The 20,530-nt window shown below is 46.3% G+C and overlaps 2 protein-coding genes across 2 annotated transcripts; both read right to left on the reverse strand.

The window, feature by feature from the left end:
• Window positions 1-9,713: 9,713 nt before the first annotated feature.
• Window positions 9,714-14,033, reverse strand: LOC137370335 (serine-rich adhesin for platelets-like). The gene is made up of 4 exons (XM_068032704.1): window positions 13,467-14,033; window positions 11,864-13,366; window positions 10,376-11,455; window positions 9,714-9,758 (listed from the first exon to the last, which is right to left on the reverse strand). Exons 1-4 carry the CDS (start codon window positions 14,031-14,033, stop codon window positions 9,714-9,716), a joined length of 3,195 nt encoding a protein of 1,064 aa, XP_067888805.1.
• A 7-nt stretch (window positions 14,034-14,040) lies between these two features.
• LOC137370336 (platelet binding protein GspB-like) lies at window positions 14,041-20,330 on the reverse strand. The gene is made up of 4 exons (XM_068032705.1): window positions 19,152-20,330; window positions 17,583-19,051; window positions 15,501-17,489; window positions 14,041-14,866 (listed from the first exon to the last, which is right to left on the reverse strand). Exons 1-4 carry the CDS (start codon window positions 20,328-20,330, stop codon window positions 14,041-14,043), a joined length of 5,463 nt encoding a protein of 1,820 aa, XP_067888806.1.
• Window positions 20,331-20,530: the final 200 nt, after the last annotated feature.

Raw genomic sequence — 20,530 nt, forward strand, 5'->3', positions numbered from 1 at the left:
AAGTACAACAAATTATCACACTGAATTCAGTAGTATTTGCTCGACATAAACATGATTGTGGAAAAATGACCGGGAGTGTGTGTATACAGAGCCCAGACCCCAAACCACAGAAGCAGTATGGTTTTCCGAAACAGGCAGAAGAGGAGGTAGGAAAGGTGATACAGAGTTTGTTGCTACAAAGGATACTAAGACAGGTAGCCTCCACTAACAACTCACCTATTTGGCCGGTGAGGAAACCGGACGGTAGCTGCCGCCTAACTATAGACTATCGAGAATGAAATAAGGTAACCCCGTTAACAGCCCCTACCGTAGCAACCAGCCCAGAGACGGTAGTTAAACAAAATGAGGATGCACAGTGGTTCACGGTTTTAGACATAAGTAACGGTTTTTGGTCTGTTCCACTGGAGAAAGAATGCCAATATAAATTTGCGTTTACCTTTCAAGGACAACAATATACATGGACCGCCCTGCCACAGGGATTTCATAATTCCCCGTCTATATTTCACCAACGTTTAAGGGAAGGGTTAAAAAGGTTCTCAAAGCCTGAATGTCTGGTGCAGTATGTAGATGACTTACTGCTACAAACTGAAACGGAACAGGAACATTATCAGTTACTAAGTGAATTATTACAATTGTTACATGAATTGGGACTAAAAGTAAACACTAAAAAAGCACAAGTTATGAAACAGAAGGTTACTTACTTGGGAATGATCTTGACACCGGTAAAGAGAGAAATTGACCAACAAAGGGTAGTAGTAGTTGGCAGACTCCCTGTCCTGAGGGATGTAAAAGGGTTGAGATCTTTCCTGGGTTTGGTGGGATATTGCAGGGACCACATTGATGGATTCGCTACAAAAGCGGCCCCATTAATGGAACTATTGAAAAAGAATGTGACGTTGGAGTGGAAAACTGAACACACACAGGCCATTTCAGATTTAAAGCAGGCACTAGCTACTGCGCCTGCTCTGAAAACCCCAAATCCAACTGAGCCATTTTCATTGGAGGTAGCTACCACAGACACCACCCTCTCAGCAGTTCTGTTACAGGAGACACACGGGAAATTGAGACCAGTAGCGTATGCCTCACGTATGCTTTCACCGGTAGAGCAGGGGTATACGATGTGCGAGAAACATTTGTTAGCAGTTTTTTGGGCAGCACAGTGTTTTACTTACATAGTGGGACTGAATCCACTTACAATACTGACAGAACATACCCCCGTACAGTTACTATTAAATGGTAGGATCAAAGATGGGTCAGTAAGTCAGAACCGAATTGCTAGACGAACACTATTGTTGCAGGGAAGAAACATAAGCGTAAAAGGGGTAAAAACTACCACTATGTTGGCAGACAACCGAGTATATCAAGGAGAGAAACATGAGTGTCAAGTCATGATAGCAAATGATCCCAAGGGACCATTTGTATCAAAACAAAAAGGAGGGGGTTGGAGTGGATTGGAGAAAGCAACGGGGCCCGAAAGCAAAGATGCAAAGGAACAAGAAGAACCCCACTTAAAAGTTTTTGTGGATGGTTCCTCATCAGTACAGGATGGCGAGAGGAGGACTGGGTGTGGGATATATGCAGAAGACGAACACGGTCAGGAGAAGTTTCGCGCAGCCTTAAGATTGCCGAAAAACCATGAGCGCGCAGGCAGCAGAATTAGCAGCCGTCGCATATGTGGTTGGTCACCCGGAATACTTCCCGCCTGGATCAGTTATATATTCTGATAGCATGTATGTCTGTAATACCCTCACGGAACATTTTCCCTTATGGGAGGCGAGGGGTTTTGTCTCAGCGGATGGGAAGCCCCTTCCATCGGCTCCATTATTAAGATACATCTTTGAAGGAGCACAGGGAAAAGGATATGGGATCACGAAGGTAAAAGCTCATTCAAAACTTACTCCGGAAGGGAACAGGAAAGCGGATGAGCTAGCCAAACAAGGTGCTGTTAGTGGGCAGGAATGGCAGCCACCGATTGAGGACATTGGGGAACAGAAAGGAAAACAGGTTCAGGTCATGGATTTAACAGAGGAGCAGAAGAAAGATGGAGAATTGAAAAAACTGATAGAAGGAGTCGAGTCAGACACATACAAAGAGTACAAGGGGATTTATATTCAGGACGGAGTGGTTTTATGTGAAGGAAAAGTCGTAGTGCCAGAGGGGGGACGAAATCAAATAATCCACTGGTACCATGACTTATGGGGACATAAAGGGACAGAGAGTACCCTGGAAAGGATATAGGAGGTGTGCTGGTGGCCTGGAATGAAAGGTGGCGTGGAACACTACGTCAAGAATTGTTTGATCTGTGCACAACACAACCCCGATAGGAATGTCAAGAAAGGGGCCGTCCGACATACTAGACCAGTAGAAGGGCCTTGGACTAATTTACAGATAGACTATGTAGGACCCTTACCCCCCACTCCAGGAGGGTTTAAATACATTCTATTAATAGTAGATATGTTTACCAAATGGGTGGAAGCTTTCCCAACCAGAACAAATACAGCCAAAATCACCGCGAAAATTCTGTTAGAAAGGGTATTCACTCGATGGGGTTTACCCCGAAGCATAGAATCAGATCAGGGAACACATTTTACAGCCCAAGTAATGCAAAATGTAATGACCCTAATTCGGGTCAAACAGAAATTCCACATACTCTATACACCACAGTCTAGTGGAATTGTGGGAAGGATGAATCAGACATTGAAAAACATGAGAGCTAAAATGGTACAGCAGCACAAGGCGACCTGGCAGGTTGTTTTGCCCTGTGTGATGATGGTAATCAGGAATACCGTAGCCTCATCAACAGGCTATACTCCCTATAAACTCATGACGGGAAGGGACATGAGAAGAATGGAGGGTTTGGACTTGTCCGAACCTGAGGTGGACAGTATTATATCAGAAAAATGGGTACAACAATTAATAGAAACAGTGAGGGAAGCAAATTACGTGGCAGCTCACCAACAGTGAAAGAAGAGACAACAAAGTAAGGCTTATTTCGATGCGAAAGCCAGCCCGATAGAGTTGAACCCCGGACAAAGGGTTAGAATATACAAGCCCACCTAATTTTTGAGTCCAAAGTTCACCGGTCCCTATGAGATAGTAGATAAAACTAGTCCATCTGTATACAAAGTATTGACGGCACCAGAGAAGAGTGGCTGGTATCACATTGATCAGTTAAAGTTAGTAGGAGAAAAACAAGAGAATCACAGTTGGCATGTGATGCTTGATGCTACCGATGTTCCAATCGAAGGTCAGGGAGATCAAGAACAGGATCAACTGCGGATCCAAGCGGAAGTTTTTGAAAGACAACCTGATATTTTACGTCCATATACAGAGAGAAATCGAGGGAAAATACGAAAGAAAAATAAAGAAAACAGGGGAAGTAAGTGGGCTAGAAGAAATGGACGATTAGAATCAGTGACAAATTGGGAACAAGATGTAGACAGTCTGGCTCAGTGTATGGAGAGACTGGACTTAAAATAGGATAAGAAAGAAACTGTAAATAAGAGCAGAAATTACACTTGTATATTACAGGTTCAACCCACAATGAAGAGGGTGATACATTGCATTGCAATTGGATTGACCATATTTGGGACTATAGGTGAATCCACATCGGAACTATCAAGACGAATGAACGCACTGGAAGCAATGACAACGCGGGAAGATTATCCCGTGGCCAGAAACAACTTTGCTCGGCAGATCAAGATAGTTCGAACCAACAAAGGACAGCGAGAAGATTTAAATTTGTATTATGCAGGAGTGGATGGGTTGGCGTGCGCGGGAAAGACATTGGGTATACTGGAGGGAATAGAAGTTTGACCTTAACTAATAGAGTGTTAGGTACCTGTGAAGAGGATAGAGGAAGATATTATGTAGAAGAGCAAGGAGAGGACACGAGAAGTCATTGGCGAATAGGATCAAAGAAAACCCTAAGGCTTTCTATAGGTATATCAGGAATAAAAGAATGATAAGAGTTAGAACAGGGCCAATCAAGGATAGTATTGGGAAGTTGTGTGCGGAATCAGAGGAGATAGGGGAAGCGTTAAATGAATATTTTACGTCAGTATTTACAGTAGAGAAAGAAAATGTTGCCGAGGAGATTACTGAGATACAGCCTACTAGGCTAGATGGGATTGAGATTCACAAGGAGGAGGTGTTAGCAATTTTGGAAAGAGTGAAAATAGATAAGTCCCCTGGGTCAGATGGGATTTATCCAAGGATTCTCTGGGAAGCCAGGGAGGAGATTGCAGAGCCGTTGTTGTTGATCTTTATGTCGTCATTGTCGACAGGAGTAGTGCCGGAGGACTGGAGGATAGCAAATGTTGTCCCCTTGTTCAAGAAGGGGAGTAGAGACAGCCCTGGTAATTATAGACCTGTGAGCCTTACTTCGGTTGTGGGTAAAATGTTGGAAAGGGTTATAAGAGATAGGATTTATAATCATCTTGAAAAGAATAAGTTCATTTGCGATTGTCAGCACGGTTTTGTGAAAGGTAGGTCGTGCCTCACAAACCTTATTGAGTTTTTCGAGAAGGTGACCAAACAGGTGGATGAGGGTAAAGCCGTGGATGTGGTGTATATGGATTTCAGTAAGGCGTTTGATAAGGTTCCCCACGGTAGGCGATTGCAGAAAATACGGAAGTATGGGGTTGAAGGTGATTTAGAGCTTTGGATCAGAAATTGGCTAGCTGAAAGAAGACAGAGGGTGGTGGTTGATGGCAAATGTTCATCCTGGAGTTTAGTTACTAGTGGTGTACCGCAAGGTTCTGTTTTGGGGCCACTGCTGTTTGTCATTTTTATAAATGACCTGGATGAGGGTGTAGAAGGGTGGGTTAGTAAATTTGCGGATGACACGAAGGTCGGTGGAGTTGTGAATAGTGTCGAAGGGTGTTGTAGGGTACAGAGGGACATAGATAGGCTGCAGAGCTGGGCTGAGAGATGGCAAATGGAGTTTAATGCGGAGAAGTGTGAGGTGATTCACTTTGGAAGGAGTAACAGCAATGCAGAGTACTGGGCTAATGGGAAGATTCTTGGTAGTGTAGATGAGCAGAGAGATCTTGGTGTCCAGGTACATAAATCCCTGAAAGTTGCTACCCAGGTTAATAGGGCTGTTAAGAAGGCATATGGTGTGTTAGCTTTTATTAGTAGGGGGATCGAGTTTCGGAGCCACGAGGTCATGATGCAGCTGTACAAAACTCTGGTGAGGCCGCACCTTGAGTATTGCATGCAGTTCTGGTCACCGCATTATAGGAAGGATGTGAAAGCTTTGGAAAGGGTGCAGAGGAGATTTACTAGGATGTTGCCTGGTATGGAAGGAAGGTCTTACGAGGAAAGGCTGAGGGACTTGGGGTTGTTTTCGTTAGAGAGAAGGAGGAGGAGAGGTGACTTGATAGAGACATACAAGATAATCAGAGGGTTAGATAGGGTGGATAGTGAGAGTCTTTTTCCTCGGATGATGATGGCAAACACGAGGGGACAAAGCTTTAAGTTGAGGGGTGAAAGATATAGGACAGATGTCAGAGGTAGTTTCTTTACGCAGAGAGTAGTAGGGGCGTGGAACGCCCTGCCTGCAACAGTAGTAGACTCGCCAACTTTAAGGGCATTTAAGTGGTCATTGGATAGACATATGGATGAAAATGGAATACTGTAGGTCAGATGATCGGCACAACATCGAGGGCCGAAGGGCCTGTACTGCGCTGTAATGTTCTAATCCTAATTCTAATTCTAAGTGTTTCATATTCCCCGACACGGGAGTAATTTGACCTACCCTTTAAAGAGAGTCCATAACGTGGGCAAGAACCAGGAGGGTATTTGGATATCTTTAAGTAACCCACCATCTCATGCTATTGTAATGGATGGTGTTGAGAAAGGGGTAGATTTGTCAAAATGTCATCAAGGGGGGAATCACTGGGCCTGTTCGGAAGAGACAACGAGACAGAAACTTACAAATTGCGGGCTCAGCACCTATGAAAATTGTTCATTGTCCATTTTGCCTGTTAATAACCAGACCTTTTTACAATATGCCCTTGTGGGGCAAACGTATTACATAGCCACGGCTGCTATAAATTACAACAAGGGATGGCAACAGTGCCCTCTGGAGGGACACAATGTAGCCATTCACAATGTTACCTCGGACTTGGTTGTTGGTGGACAAGTACTGCCTAAGCCAATAAAGAGGATAGTGATAAAGGAGAATCTCACGATCCAGCGTACTGATACAGATCAAGAGGTACGGGAATATATTGCCACTGAATTACCACCCATCCCACATCTGACAGCGGATTGGGCACAAATAGCAGAAGAGGCAAAAGAGATAATTCATCAATGGAATAAACACACTAAAACAATTAGAACTCATGCCGACAAGGCAAATGAACTGTTGCGCGACCCAGGGTTTTGGAGTAAGTTTTGGAATTGGGGATCAAATGTTCAAATACATCCATGGGTCAGAATTGTATCACATATTGCTGTCATAGTGATTCTATGTGCGCTAATAATTGTTATATTCAATGTATATCAGCTTAGAAGGTGGAAAAATGAACTTTTGCGAAGATTGGATGATGGGACTATAATGAAACAGAAGGAACGGTTATCAATATAAACAAAAACTGAAAGAAAGCTACATATACTAAGTGTTATAATGTATCTTTTTATATGTAACAGTATTGCACACACATTGGGGGACAATGACATTCTCAGAAATGGTTCACAGGGCAGGGAAACTAGATGATCCTAAGATAAGTATCTTTGGATCATGAGAGGGGAGATGTTGGCCAGGGGCTGCAAGAAATACAGAATCAGTTACAAACTGCTGGGATTGTTTGACCTGTAGTAACCTGGAGCACAGACACTGGCCAGTGCTGGTAAAAACCAGTTTGAACTAGTTACTTTATGAGACAAGACAAAGAACATGACACAGGAAAGGGGCCTTATTTGGACACGGTGTGATATTGGGGTCTTTGGGCCTGGGCCAATCAAGAGAAGCTGTGAACGAGGTGAGCAAGCTTAAGCCAACGGGATAGAGACAGCTCGGATTTGGAGAGATGAGCAACAGGATAAGAATAGAAACAAGAAATGCTGGAATCACTCAGCAGGTCTGGCAGCATCTGTGGAAAGAGAAACAGAGTTAACATTTCGGGTCAGTGACCCTTCATCGGAGAATAGAGCTTTTTGGGCATAGAGTCAGCGAAAACTCCGGAGATCAACCATCGTGGAAGTGGAAGACCCTGCGTGAGCGACGCGGCGACAACAAAGAAGAGAGAGAGAGAACGGAACGCCTGGCCAGCGTTAACTCTCCCTTTTTCGGGTACTATCCTTTGTATTCTGTGACTCAGTCAGGGAAAGGTCAGAAGAACCTTGTGGGTGTGCTTATGAATTCTAGCCAGTTTTGTTATTAACAGTATAACTCAGTGGGAGTTGGATGTTTTTGTCTAACTAAGTGCATAAGCCTTATTCTTCCATTGTACGACAACGTGAATAAAGTAAATTGATAGTTAAAGAAAGGACTGAGTTCCTCCTCTTTGTACTAAGCCAATAACTTCAGCTGTGGATTTTGCCGGAAAGTGGCTTCCCTGAAATGCGATATCCCAAATACTCAGCCTGAGCCTGTATTAAGAGTCCCACGTGACATCCAGGATCAACTGGGAATAGGGAATAAAGGGGACAAGGGGGTGTTGACTCCACTCCACGGTTTACACATTAGTGTCATCAGGCTGATATTGGAACTTGCACACATGAGTGTCATCAGACAGACATTGGAGCTGGGACACACTCGTGTCATTATACTGGCATAAGAACTGGAACACACGAGTGTTGTCAGAATGACAGTGGAACTGGACACACTCGCATCATCAGACTGACATTGGAACTGGGACACACGAGAGTCATCAGACTGACATTGGAACTGGGACACACGAGAGTCATCAGACTGGCATTGGAACTGGGACACACTAGTGTCATCAGACTGACATTGGAACAGGGTCGCACAAGTGTCAACAGACTGACAGTGGAACTGGGACACACGAGTGTCATCAGACTGATATTGGAACTGGGTCGCACAAGTATCAACAGACTGACATTGGAACTGGGTCGCACAAGTGTCAACAGACTGAAATTGGAACTGGCACACACGAATGTCATCAGACTGACATTGGAACTGGACACACTAGTTTCTTCAGACTTACATTGGATTTGGCGCACACGAGTGTCATCAGACTGACAGCGGAACTGCGACACACTAGTGTCATCATACTGACATTGGAACTGGGTCACACAAGTGTCAACAGACTGACATTGGAACTGGGACACACTAGTTTCATTCGACGGACATTGGACTTGGCGCACACGAGTGTCATCAGATTGGCATTGGAACTGGGACACACTAGTGTCATCAGACTTACATTGGATTTGGCGCACACGAGTGTCATCATACTGACAGTGGAACTGCGACACACTAGTGTCATCAGACTGACATTGGAACTGGGACACACTGGGGTCATCAGACTGACATTGGAACTGGGTCGCACAAGTGTCAACAGACTGAAATTGGAACTGGGTCGCACAAGTGTCAACAGACTGACATTGGCACTAGGACACACTAGTTTCATTCGACAGACAATGGAATTGGCGCACACGAGTGTCATCAGACTGTCATTGGAACTGGGTTACACTAGTGTCAACAGACTGACATTGGAACTGGGACACACTAGTTTCATTCGACGGACAATGGAATTGGCGCACACGGGTGTCATCAGACTGTCATTGGAACTGGGACACACTAGTGTCATCAGATTGGCATTGGAACTGGGACACACTGGTGTCATCAGACTGACATTGGAACTGGGTCGCACAAGTGTCAACAGACTGAAATTGGAACTGGGTCGCACAAGTGTCAACAGACTGACATTGGAACTGGGACACATTAGTTTCATTCCACGGACATTGGAATTGGCGCACACGAATGTCATCAGACTGACATTGGAACTGGGACATGCTCGTGTCATCAGAATGACATTGGAACTGGGACACACTAGTTTCATTCGACGGACATTGGAATTGAGCGCACACAATTGTCATCAGACTGTCATTGGAACTGGGACAAACTAGTGTCATCAGACTGACATTAGAACTGGGTCGCACCAGTGTCAACAGACTGACATTGCAACTGGCATACACTGGTGTCATCAGACTGACATTGGAACTGGGACATACTAGTTTCATTCGACTGACATTGGAACTGGCACACACCAGTTTCTTCCGACTGACATTGGAACTGGGACATACTCGTTTCATTCGACTGACATTGGAACTGGCACACACCAGTTTCTTCTGACTGACATTGGAATTGGGACACACTAGTTCCATTCGACTGACATTGGAACTGGCACGCACCAGTTTCTTCTGACTGACATTGGAACTGGGACACACTAGTTCCATTCGACTGACATTGGAATTGGCGCACACGGGTGTCATCAGACTGTCATTGGAACTGGGACACACTAGTGTCATCAGATTGGCATTGGAACTGGGACACACTGGTGTCATCAGACTGACATTGGAACTGGGTCGCACAAGTGTCAACAGACTGACATTGGAACTGGGACACATTAGTTTCATTCGACGGACATTGGAATTGGCGCACACGAATGTCATCAGACTGACATTGGAACTGGGACATGCTCGTGTCATCAGACTGACATTGGAACTGGGACACACTAGTTTCATTCGACGGACATTGGAAGTGAGCGCACCCAAGTGTCATCAGACTGTCATTGGAACTGGGACAAACTAGTGTCATCAGACTGACATTAGAACTGGGTCGCACCAGTGTCAACAGACTGACATTGCAACTGGCACACACTGGTGTCATCAGACTGACATTGGAACTGGGACATACTAGTTTCATTCGACTGACATTGGAACTGGCACACACCAGTTTCTTCCGACTGACATTGGAACTGGGACATACTCGTTTCATTCGACTGACATTGGAACTGGCACACACCAGTTTCTTCCGACTGACATTGGAACTGGGACATACTCGTTTAATTCGACTGACATTGGAACTGGCACACACCAGTTTCTTCCGACTGACATTGGAACTGGGACACACTAGTTCCATTCGACTGACATTGGAACTGGCACACACCAGTTTCTTCTGACTGACATTGGAACTGGGACACACTAGTTCCATTCGACTGACATTGGAACTGGGACACACCAGTTTCTTCCAACTGACATTGGAACTGGGACACAGTAACGTTAGCAGGTTGCAATTGGAACTGGGAAACATGAGTGTCATCAGACTGACATTGGAACTGGGACACACTCGTTTCATTCGACTGACAGTGGAACTGGGACACACTAGTACCATCAGACTTACATTGGAACTGGGACACACGAGTTTCATCCGACTGACATTGCAACTGGCACACAGTAGTGTCATCAGACTGATATTGGAAGTGGGACACACTGGGATCATCTGACTGACAGTGGAACTGGGACACACGAGTGCCATCAGAATGGCTTTGGAACTGGCAAAAACTCCTGTCATCAGATTGAGATAAGACGTGCCACACACTAGTGTGATGAGACTGACATTGGAACTAGTACGCACAGGTGTCATCAGACTGACATTGGAACTGGGACACACTCGTGTTTTCTGACTGACAATGAGACTGGGACACACCAGTGTCATCAGACTGACATTGGAACTGGGTGACAATATTGTCATTATACTGGCAGAGAAACTGGAACACACTCGTGTCGTCAGAATAACTTTGGAACTGGCACACACGAATGCCATCAGAATGACATTGGAACTGGACACCCCAGTGTGATCAGACTGACATTGGAACTGGGACATTCTAGTGTCATCAGACTGGCAGTGGAACTGGGACACAGTAGTGTCATCCAACTGGCATTGGAACTGGGCGAACACACTGGTGTCATCAGACGGACATTGGAACTGGGACACACTGGTGTCATCAGACTGACATTGGAACTGGCACACACCAGCTTCTTCCGACTGACATTGGAACTGGGACACACTAGTTCCATTCGACTGACATTGGAACTGGCACACACCAGTTTCTTCCAACTGACATTGGAACTGGGACACACTAGTTCCATTTGACTGACATTGGAACTGGGACACACCAGTTTCATCCGACTGACATTGCAACTGGCACACAGTAGACTGATATTGGAAGTGGAACACACTAGGATCATCTGACTGACAGTGGAACTGGGACACACGAGTGTCATCAGAATGGCTTTGGAACTGGCAAAAACTCCTGTCATCAGATTGAGATAAGACGTGCCACACACTCGTGTGATGAGACTGACATTGGAACTGGTACGCACAAGTGTCATCAGACTGACATTGGAACTGGGACACACTCGTGTCATCAGACTGACATTGGAACTGGGTGACAATAGTGTCATTATACTGGTAAAGGAACTGGAACACACAGGTGTTGTCAGAATGACAGTGGAACTGGCACACACGAATGTCATCAGACTGACATTGGAACTGGGACATGCTCGTGTCATCAGACTGACATTGGAACTGGGACACACTAGTTTCATTCGACGGACATTGGAAGTGAGCGCACCCAAGTGTCATCAGACTGTCATTGGAACTGGGACAAACTAGTGTCATCAGACTGACATTAGAACTGGGTCGCACCAGTGTCAACAGACTGACATTGCAACTGGCACACACTGGTGTCATCAGACTGACATTGGAACTGGGACATACTCGTTTAATTCGACTGACATTGGAACTGGCACACACCAGTTTCTTCCGACTGACATTGGAACTGGGACACACTAGTTCCATTCGACTGACATTGGAACTGGCACACACCAGTTTCTTCTGACTGACATTGGAACTGGGACACACTAGTTCCATTCGACTGACATTGGAACTGGCACGCACCAGTTTCTTCTGACTGACATTGGAACTGGGACACACTAGTTCCATTCGACTGACATTGGAACTGGGACACACCAGTTTCTTCCAACTGACATTGGAACTGGGACACAGTAACGTTAGCAGGTTGCAATTGGAACTGGGAAACATGAGTGTCATCAGACTGACATTGGAACTGGGACACACTCGTTTCATTCGACTGACAGTGGAACTGGGACACACTAATACCATCAGACTTACATTGGAACTGGGACACACGAGTTTCATCCGACTGACATTGCAACTGGCACACAGTAGTGTCATCAGACTGATATTGGAAGTGGGACACACTGGGATCATCTGACTGACAGTGGAACTGGGACACACGAGTGCCATCAGAATGGCTTTGGAACTGGCAAAAACTCCTGTCATCAGATTGAGATAAGACGTGCCACACACTAGTGTGATGAGACTGACATTGGAACTAGTACGCACAGGTGTCATCAGACTGACATTGGAACTGGGACACACTCGTGTTTTCTGACTGACAATGAGACTGGGACACACCAGTGTCATCAGACTGACATTGGAACTGGGTGACAATATTGTCATTATACTGGCAGAGAAACTGGAACACACTCGTGTCGTCAGAATAACTTTGGAACTGGCACACACGAATGCCATCAGAATGACATTGGAACTGGACACCCCAGTGTGATCAGACTGACATTGGAACTGGGACATTCTAGTGTCATCAGACTGGCAGTGGAACTGGGACACAGTAGTGTCATCCAACTGGCATTGGAACTGGGCGAACACACTGGTGTCATCAGACGGACATTGGAACTGGGACACACTGGTGTCATCAGACTGACATTGGAACTGGCACACACCAGCTTCTTCCGACTGACATTGGAACTGGGACACACTAGTTCCATTCGACTGACATTGGAACTGGCACACACCAGTTTCTTCCAACTGACATTGGAACTGGGACACACTAGTTCCATTCGACTGACATTGGAACTGGGACACACCAGTTTCATCCGACTGACATTGCAACTGGCACACAGTAGTTTCATCAGACTGATATTGGAAGTGGAACACACTAGGATCATCTGACTGACAGTGGAACTGGGACACACGAGTGTCATCAGAATGGCTTTGGAACTGGCAAAAACTCCTGTCATCAGATTGAGATAAGACGTGCCACACACTCGTGTGATGAGACTGACATTGGAACTGGTACGCACAAGTGTCATCAGACTGACATTGGAACTGGGACACACTCGTGTCATCAGACTGACATTGGAACTGGGTGACAATAGTGTCATTATACTGGCAAAGGAACTGGAACACAAACGTGTCGTCAGAATATCTTTGGAACTGGCACACATGAATGCCATCAGACTGACATTGGAGCTGGGACACACTCGTGCCATTATACTGGCATAAGAACTGGAACACACAGGTGTTGTCAGAATGACAGTGGAACTGGCACACACGAATGTCATCAGACTGACATTGGAACTGGACACACTCGCATCATCAGACTGACAGTGGAACTGGGACACACTCGTGTCATCAGATTGGCATTGGTACTGGGACACACTCGTGTCATCAGACATACATTGGATTTGGCGCACACGAGTGTCATCAGACTGACAGTGGAACTGCGACACACTAGTGTCATCAGACTGTCATTGGAACTGGGTCGCACAAGTGTCAACAGAGTGAAATTGGAACTGGGATACACTAGTGTCATCAGACTGTCATTGGAACTGGGACACACCAGTGTCATCAGATTGGCATTGGAACTGGGACACACTAGTGTCATCAGACTGTCATTGGATTTGGCGCACACGAGTGTCATCATACTGACAGTCGAACAGAGACACACTAGTGTCATCAGACTGACAAAGGAACTGGGTCGCACAAGTGTCAACAGACTGAAATTGGAACTGGGTCGCACAAGTGTCAACAGACTGACATTGGAACTGGGACACACTAGTTTCATTCGACGGACATTGGAATTGGCGCACACGACTGTCATCAGACTGTCATTGGAACTGGGATACACTCGTGTCATCAGACTGTCATGGGAACTGGGACACACGAGTGTCATCAGACTGTCATTGGAACTGGGACACACAAGTGTCATCAGACTTACATTGGATTTGGCGCACACGAGTGTCATCAGACTGACATTGGAACTGGGACACACTGGTGTCATCAGACTGACATTGGAACTGGGTCGCACAAGTGTCAACAGACTGAAATTGGAACCGGGTCGCACAAGTGTCAACAGACTGACATTGGAACTGGGACACATTAGTTTCATTCGACGGACATTGGAATTGGCGCACACGAATGTCATCAGACTGACATTGGAACTGGGACACGCTCGTGTCATCAGACTGACATTGGAACTGGGACACACTAGTTTCATTCGACGGACATTGGAATTGAGCGCACACAATTGTCATCAGACTGTCATTGGAACTGGGACAAACTAGTGTCATCAGACTGACATTAGAACTGGGTCGCACCAGTGTCAACAGACTGACATTGCAACTGGCATACACTGGTGTCATCAGACTGACATTGGAACTGGGACATACTAGTTTCATTCGACTGACATTGGAACTGGCACACACCAGTTTCTTCCGACTGACATTGGAACTGGGACATACTCGTTTCATTCGACTGACATTGGAACTGGCACACACCAGTTTCTTCTGACTGACATTGGAATTGGGACACACTAGTTCCATTCGACTGACATTGGAACTGGCACGCACCAGTTTCTTCTGACTGACATTGGAACTGGGACACACTAGTTCCATTCGACTGACATTGGAATTGGCGCACACGGGTGTCATCAGACTGTCATTGGAACTGGGACACACTAGTGTCATCAGATTGGCATTGGAACTGGGACACACTGGTGTCATCAGACTGACATTGGAACTGGGTCGCACAAGTGTCAACAGACTGAAATTGGAACTGGGTCGCACAAGTGTCAACAGACTGACATTGGAACTGGGACACATTAGTTTCATTCGACGGACATTGGAATTGGCGCACACGAATGTCATCAGACTGACATTGGAACTGGGACATGCTCGTGTCATCAGACTGACATTGGAACTGGGACACACTAGTTTCATTCGACGGACATTGGAAGTGAGCGCACCCAAGTGTCATCAGACTGTCATTGGAACTGGGACAAACTAGTGTCATCAGACTGACATTAGAACTGGGTCGCACCAGTGTCAACAGACTGACATTGCAACTGGCACACACTGGTGTCATCAGACTGACATTGGAACTGGGACATACTAGTTTCATTCGACTGACATTGGAACTGGCACACACCAGTTTCTTCCGACTGACATTGGAACTGGGACATACTCGTTTCATTCGACTGACATTGGAACTGGCACACACCAGTTTCTTCCGACTGACATTGGAACTGGGACATACTCGTTTAATTCGACTGACATTGGAACTGGCACACACCAGTTTCTTCCGACTGACATTGGAACTGGGACACACTAGTTCCATTCGACTGACATTGGAACTGGCACACACCAGTTTCTTCTGACTGACATTGGAACTGGGACACACTAGTTCCATTCGACTGACATTGGAACTGGCACGCACCAGTTTCTTCTGACTGACATTGGAACTGGGACACACTAGTTCCATTCGACTGACATTGGAACTGGGACACACCAGTTTCTTCCAACTGACATTGGAACTGGGACACAGTAACGTTAGCAGGTTGCAATTGGAACTGGGAAACATGAGTGTCATCAGACTGACATTGGAACTGGGACACACTCGTTTCATTCGACTGACAGTGGAACTGGGACACACTAGTACCATCAGACTTACATTGGAACTGGGACACACGAGTTTCATCCGACTGACATTGCAACTGGCACACAGTAGTGTCATCAGACTGATATTGGAAGTGGGACACACTGGGATCATCTGACTGACAGTGGAACTGGGACACACGAGTGCCATCAGAATGGCTTTGGAACTGGCAAAAACTCCTGTCATCAGATTGAGATAAGACGTGCCACACACTAGTGTGATGAGACTGACATTGGAACTAGTACGCACAGGTGTCATCAGACTGACATTGGAACTGGGACACACTCGTGTTTTCTGACTGACAATGAGACTGGGACACACCAGTGTCATCAGACTGACATTGGAACTGGGTGACAATATTGTCATTATACTGGCAGAGAAACTGGAACACACTCGTGTCGTCAGAATAACTTTGGAACTGGCACACACGAATGCCATCAGAATGACATTGGAACTGGACACCCCAGTGTGATCAGACTGACATTGGAACTGGGACATTCTAGTGTCATCAGACTGGCAGTGGAACTGGGACACAGTAGTGTCATCCGACTGGCATTGGAACTGGGCGAACACACTGGTGTCATCAGACGGACATTGGAACTGGGACACACTGGTGTCATCAGACTGACATTGGAACTGGCACACACCAGCTTCTTCCGACTGACATTGGAACTGGGACACACTAGTTCCATTCGACTGACATTGGAACTGGCACACACCAGTTTCTTCCAACTGACATTGGAACTGGGACACACTAGTTCCATTTGACTGACATTGGAACTGGGACACACCAGTTTCATCCGACTGACATTGCAACTGGCACACAGTAGACTGATATTGGAAGTGGAACACACTAGGATCATCTGACTGACAGTGGAACTGGGACACACGAGTGTCATCAGAATGGCTTTGGAACTGGCAAAAACTCCTGTCATCAGATTGAGATAAGACGTGCCACACACTCGTGTGATGAGACTGACATTGGAACTGGTACGCACAAGTGTCATCAGACTGACATTGGAACTGGGACACACTCGTGTCATCAGACTGACATTGGAACTGGGTGACAATAGTGTCATTATACTGGTAAAGGAACTGGAACACAAACGTGTCGTCAGAATATCTTTGGAACTGGCACACATGAATGCCATCAGACTGACATTGGAGCTGGGACACACTCGTGCCATTATACTGGCATAAGAACTGGAACACACAGGTGTTGTCAGAATGACAGTGGAACCGGCACACACGAATGTCATCAGACTGACATTGGAACTGGGACATGCTCGTGTCATCAGACTGACATTGGAACTGGGACACACTAGTTTCATTCGACGGACATTGGAAGTGAGCGCACCCAAGTGTCATCAGACTGTCATTGGAACTGGGACAAACTAGTGTCATCAGACTGACATTAGAACTGGGTCGCACCAGTGTCAACAGACTGACATTGCAACTGGCACACACTGGTGTCATCAGACTGACATTGGAACTGGGACATACTAGTTTCATTCGACTGACATTGGAACTGGCACACACCAGTTTCTTCCGACTGACATTGGAACTGGGACATACTCGTTTCATTCGACTGACATTGGAACTGGCACACACCAGTTTCTTCCGACTGACATTGGAACTGGGACATACTCGTTTAATTCGACTGACATTGGAACTGGCACACACCAGTTTCTTCCGACTGACATTGGAACTGGGACACACTAGTTCCATTCGACTGACATTGGAACTGGCACACACCAGTTTCTTCTGACTGACATTGGAACTGGGACACACTGGTTCCATTCGACTGACATTGGAACTGGCACGCACCAGTTTCTTCTGACTGACATTGGAACTGGGACACACTAGTTCCATTCGACTGACATTGGAACTGGGACACACCAGTTTCTTCCAACTGACATTGGAACTGGGACACAGTAACGTTAGCAGGTTGCAATTGGAACTGGGAAACATGAGTGTCATCAGACTGACATTGGAACTGGGACACACTCGTTTCATTCGACTGACAGTGGAACTGGGACACACTAATACCATCAGACTTACATTGGAACTGGGACACACGAGTTTCATCCGACTGACATTGCAACTGGCACACAGTAGTGTCATCAGACTGATATTGGAAGTGGGACACACTGGGATCATCTGACTGACAGTGGAACTGGGACACACGAGTGCCATCAGAATGGCTTTGGAACTGGCAAAAACTCCTGTCATCAGATTGAGATAAGACGTGCCACACACTAGTGTGATGAGACTGACATTGGAACTAGTACGCACAGGTGTCATCAGACTGACATTGGAACTGGGACACACTCGTGTTTTCTGACTGACAATGAGACTGGGACACACCAGTGTCATCAGACTGACATTGGAACTGGGTGACAATATTGTCATTATACTGGCAGAGAAACTGGAACACACTCGTGTCGTCAGAATAACTTTGGAACTGGCACACACGAATGCCATCAGAATGACATTGGAACTGGACACCCCAGTGTGATCAGACTGACATTGGAACTGGGACATTCTAGTGTCATCAGACTGGCAGTGGAACTGGGACACAGTAGTGTCATCCAACTGGCATTGGAACTGGGCGAACACACTGGTGTCATCAGACGGACATTGGAACTGGGACACACTGGTGTCATCAGACTGACATTGGAACTGGCACACACCAGCTTCTTCCGACTGACATTGGAACTGGGACACACTAGTTCCATTCGACTGACATTGGAACTGGCACACACCAGTTTCTTCCAACTGACATTGGAACTGGGACACACTAGTTCCATTCGACTGACATTGGAACTGGGACACACCAGTTTCATCCGACTGACATTGCAACTGGCACACAGTAGTTTCATCAGACTGATATTGGAAGTGGAACACACTAGGATCATCTGACTGACAGTGGAACTGGGACACACGAGTGTCATCAGAATGGCTTTGGAACTGGCAAAAACTCCTGTCATCAGATTGAGATAAGACGTGCCACACACTCGTGTGATGAGACTGACATTGGAACTGGTACGCACAAGTGTCATCAGACTGACATTGGAACTGGGACACACTCGTGTCATCAGACTGACATTGGAACTGGGTGACAATAGTGTCATTATACTGGCAAAGGAACTGGAACACAAACGTGTCGTCAGAATATCTTTGGAACTGGCACACATGAATGCCATCAGACTGACATTGGAGCTGGGACACACTCGTGCCATTATACTGGCATAAGAACTGGAACACACAGGTGTTGTCAGAATGACAGTGGAACTGGCACACACGAATGTCATCAGACTGACATTGGAACTGGACACACTCGCATCATCAGACTGACAGTGGAACTGGGACACACTCGTGTCATCAGATTGGCATTGGTACTGGGACACACTCGTGTCATCAGACATACATTGGATTTGGCGCACACGAGTGTCATCAGACTGACAGTGGAACTGCGACACACTAGTGTCATCAGACTGTCATTGGAACTGGGTCGCACAAGTGTCAACAGAGTGAAATTGGAACTGGGATACACTAGTGTCATCAGACTGTCATTGGAACTGGGACACACCAGTGTCATCAGATTGGCATTGGAACTGGGACACACTAGTGTCATCAGACTGTCATTGGATTTGGCGCACACGAGTGTCATCATACTGACAGTCGAACAGAGACACACTAGTGTCATCAGACTGACAAAGGAACTGGGTCGCACAAGTGTCAACAGACTGAAATTGGAACTGGGTCGCACAAGTGTCAACAGACTGACATTGGAACTGGGACACACTAGTTTCATTCGACGGACATTGGAATTGGCGCACACGACTGTCATCAGACTGTCATTGGAACTGGGATACACTCGTGTCATCAGACTGTCATGGGAACTGGGACACACGAGTGTCATCAGACTGTCATTGGAACTGGGACACACAAGTGTCATCAGACTTACATTGGATTTGGCGCACACGAGTGTCATCAGACTGACATTGGAACTGGGACACACTGGTGTCATCAGACTGACATTGGAACTGGGTCGCACAAGTGTCAACAGACTGAAATTGGAACCGGGTCGCACAAGTGTCAACAGACTGACATTGGAACTGGGACACATTAGTTTCATTCGACGGACATTGGAATTGGCGCACACGAATGTCATCAGACTGACATTGGAACTGGGACACGCTCGTGTCATCAGACTGACATTGGAACTGGGACACACTCGTTTCATTCGACTGACAGTGGAACTGGGACACACTAGTGCCATCACACTTACATTGGAACTGGGACACACGAGTTTCATCCGACTGACATTGCAACTGGCACACAGTAGTGTCATCAGACTGATATTGGAAGTGGGACAAACTAGGATCATCTGACTGACAGTGGAACTGGGACACACGAGTGTCATCAGAATGGCTTTGGAACTGGCAAAAACTCCTGTCATCAGATTGAGATAAGACGTGCCACACACTAGCGTGATCAGACTGACATTGGAACTAGTACGCACAGGTGTCATCGGGCTGACATTGGAACTGGGACACACTAGTGTCATCGGACTGACATTGGAACTGGGACACACTAGTGTCATCGGACTGACATTGGAACTGGGACACACTAGTGTCATCGGACTGACATTGGAACTGGGACACACGAATGTCATCAGACTGACATTGGAACTGGACACACGAGTGTCATCGGACTGACATTGGAACTGGA

This window comes from Heterodontus francisci, chromosome 5, assembly GCF_036365525.1.
Source record: "Heterodontus francisci isolate sHetFra1 chromosome 5, sHetFra1.hap1, whole genome shotgun sequence".
NCBI classification, from domain to species: Eukaryota; Metazoa; Chordata; class Chondrichthyes; order Heterodontiformes; family Heterodontidae; genus Heterodontus; species Heterodontus francisci.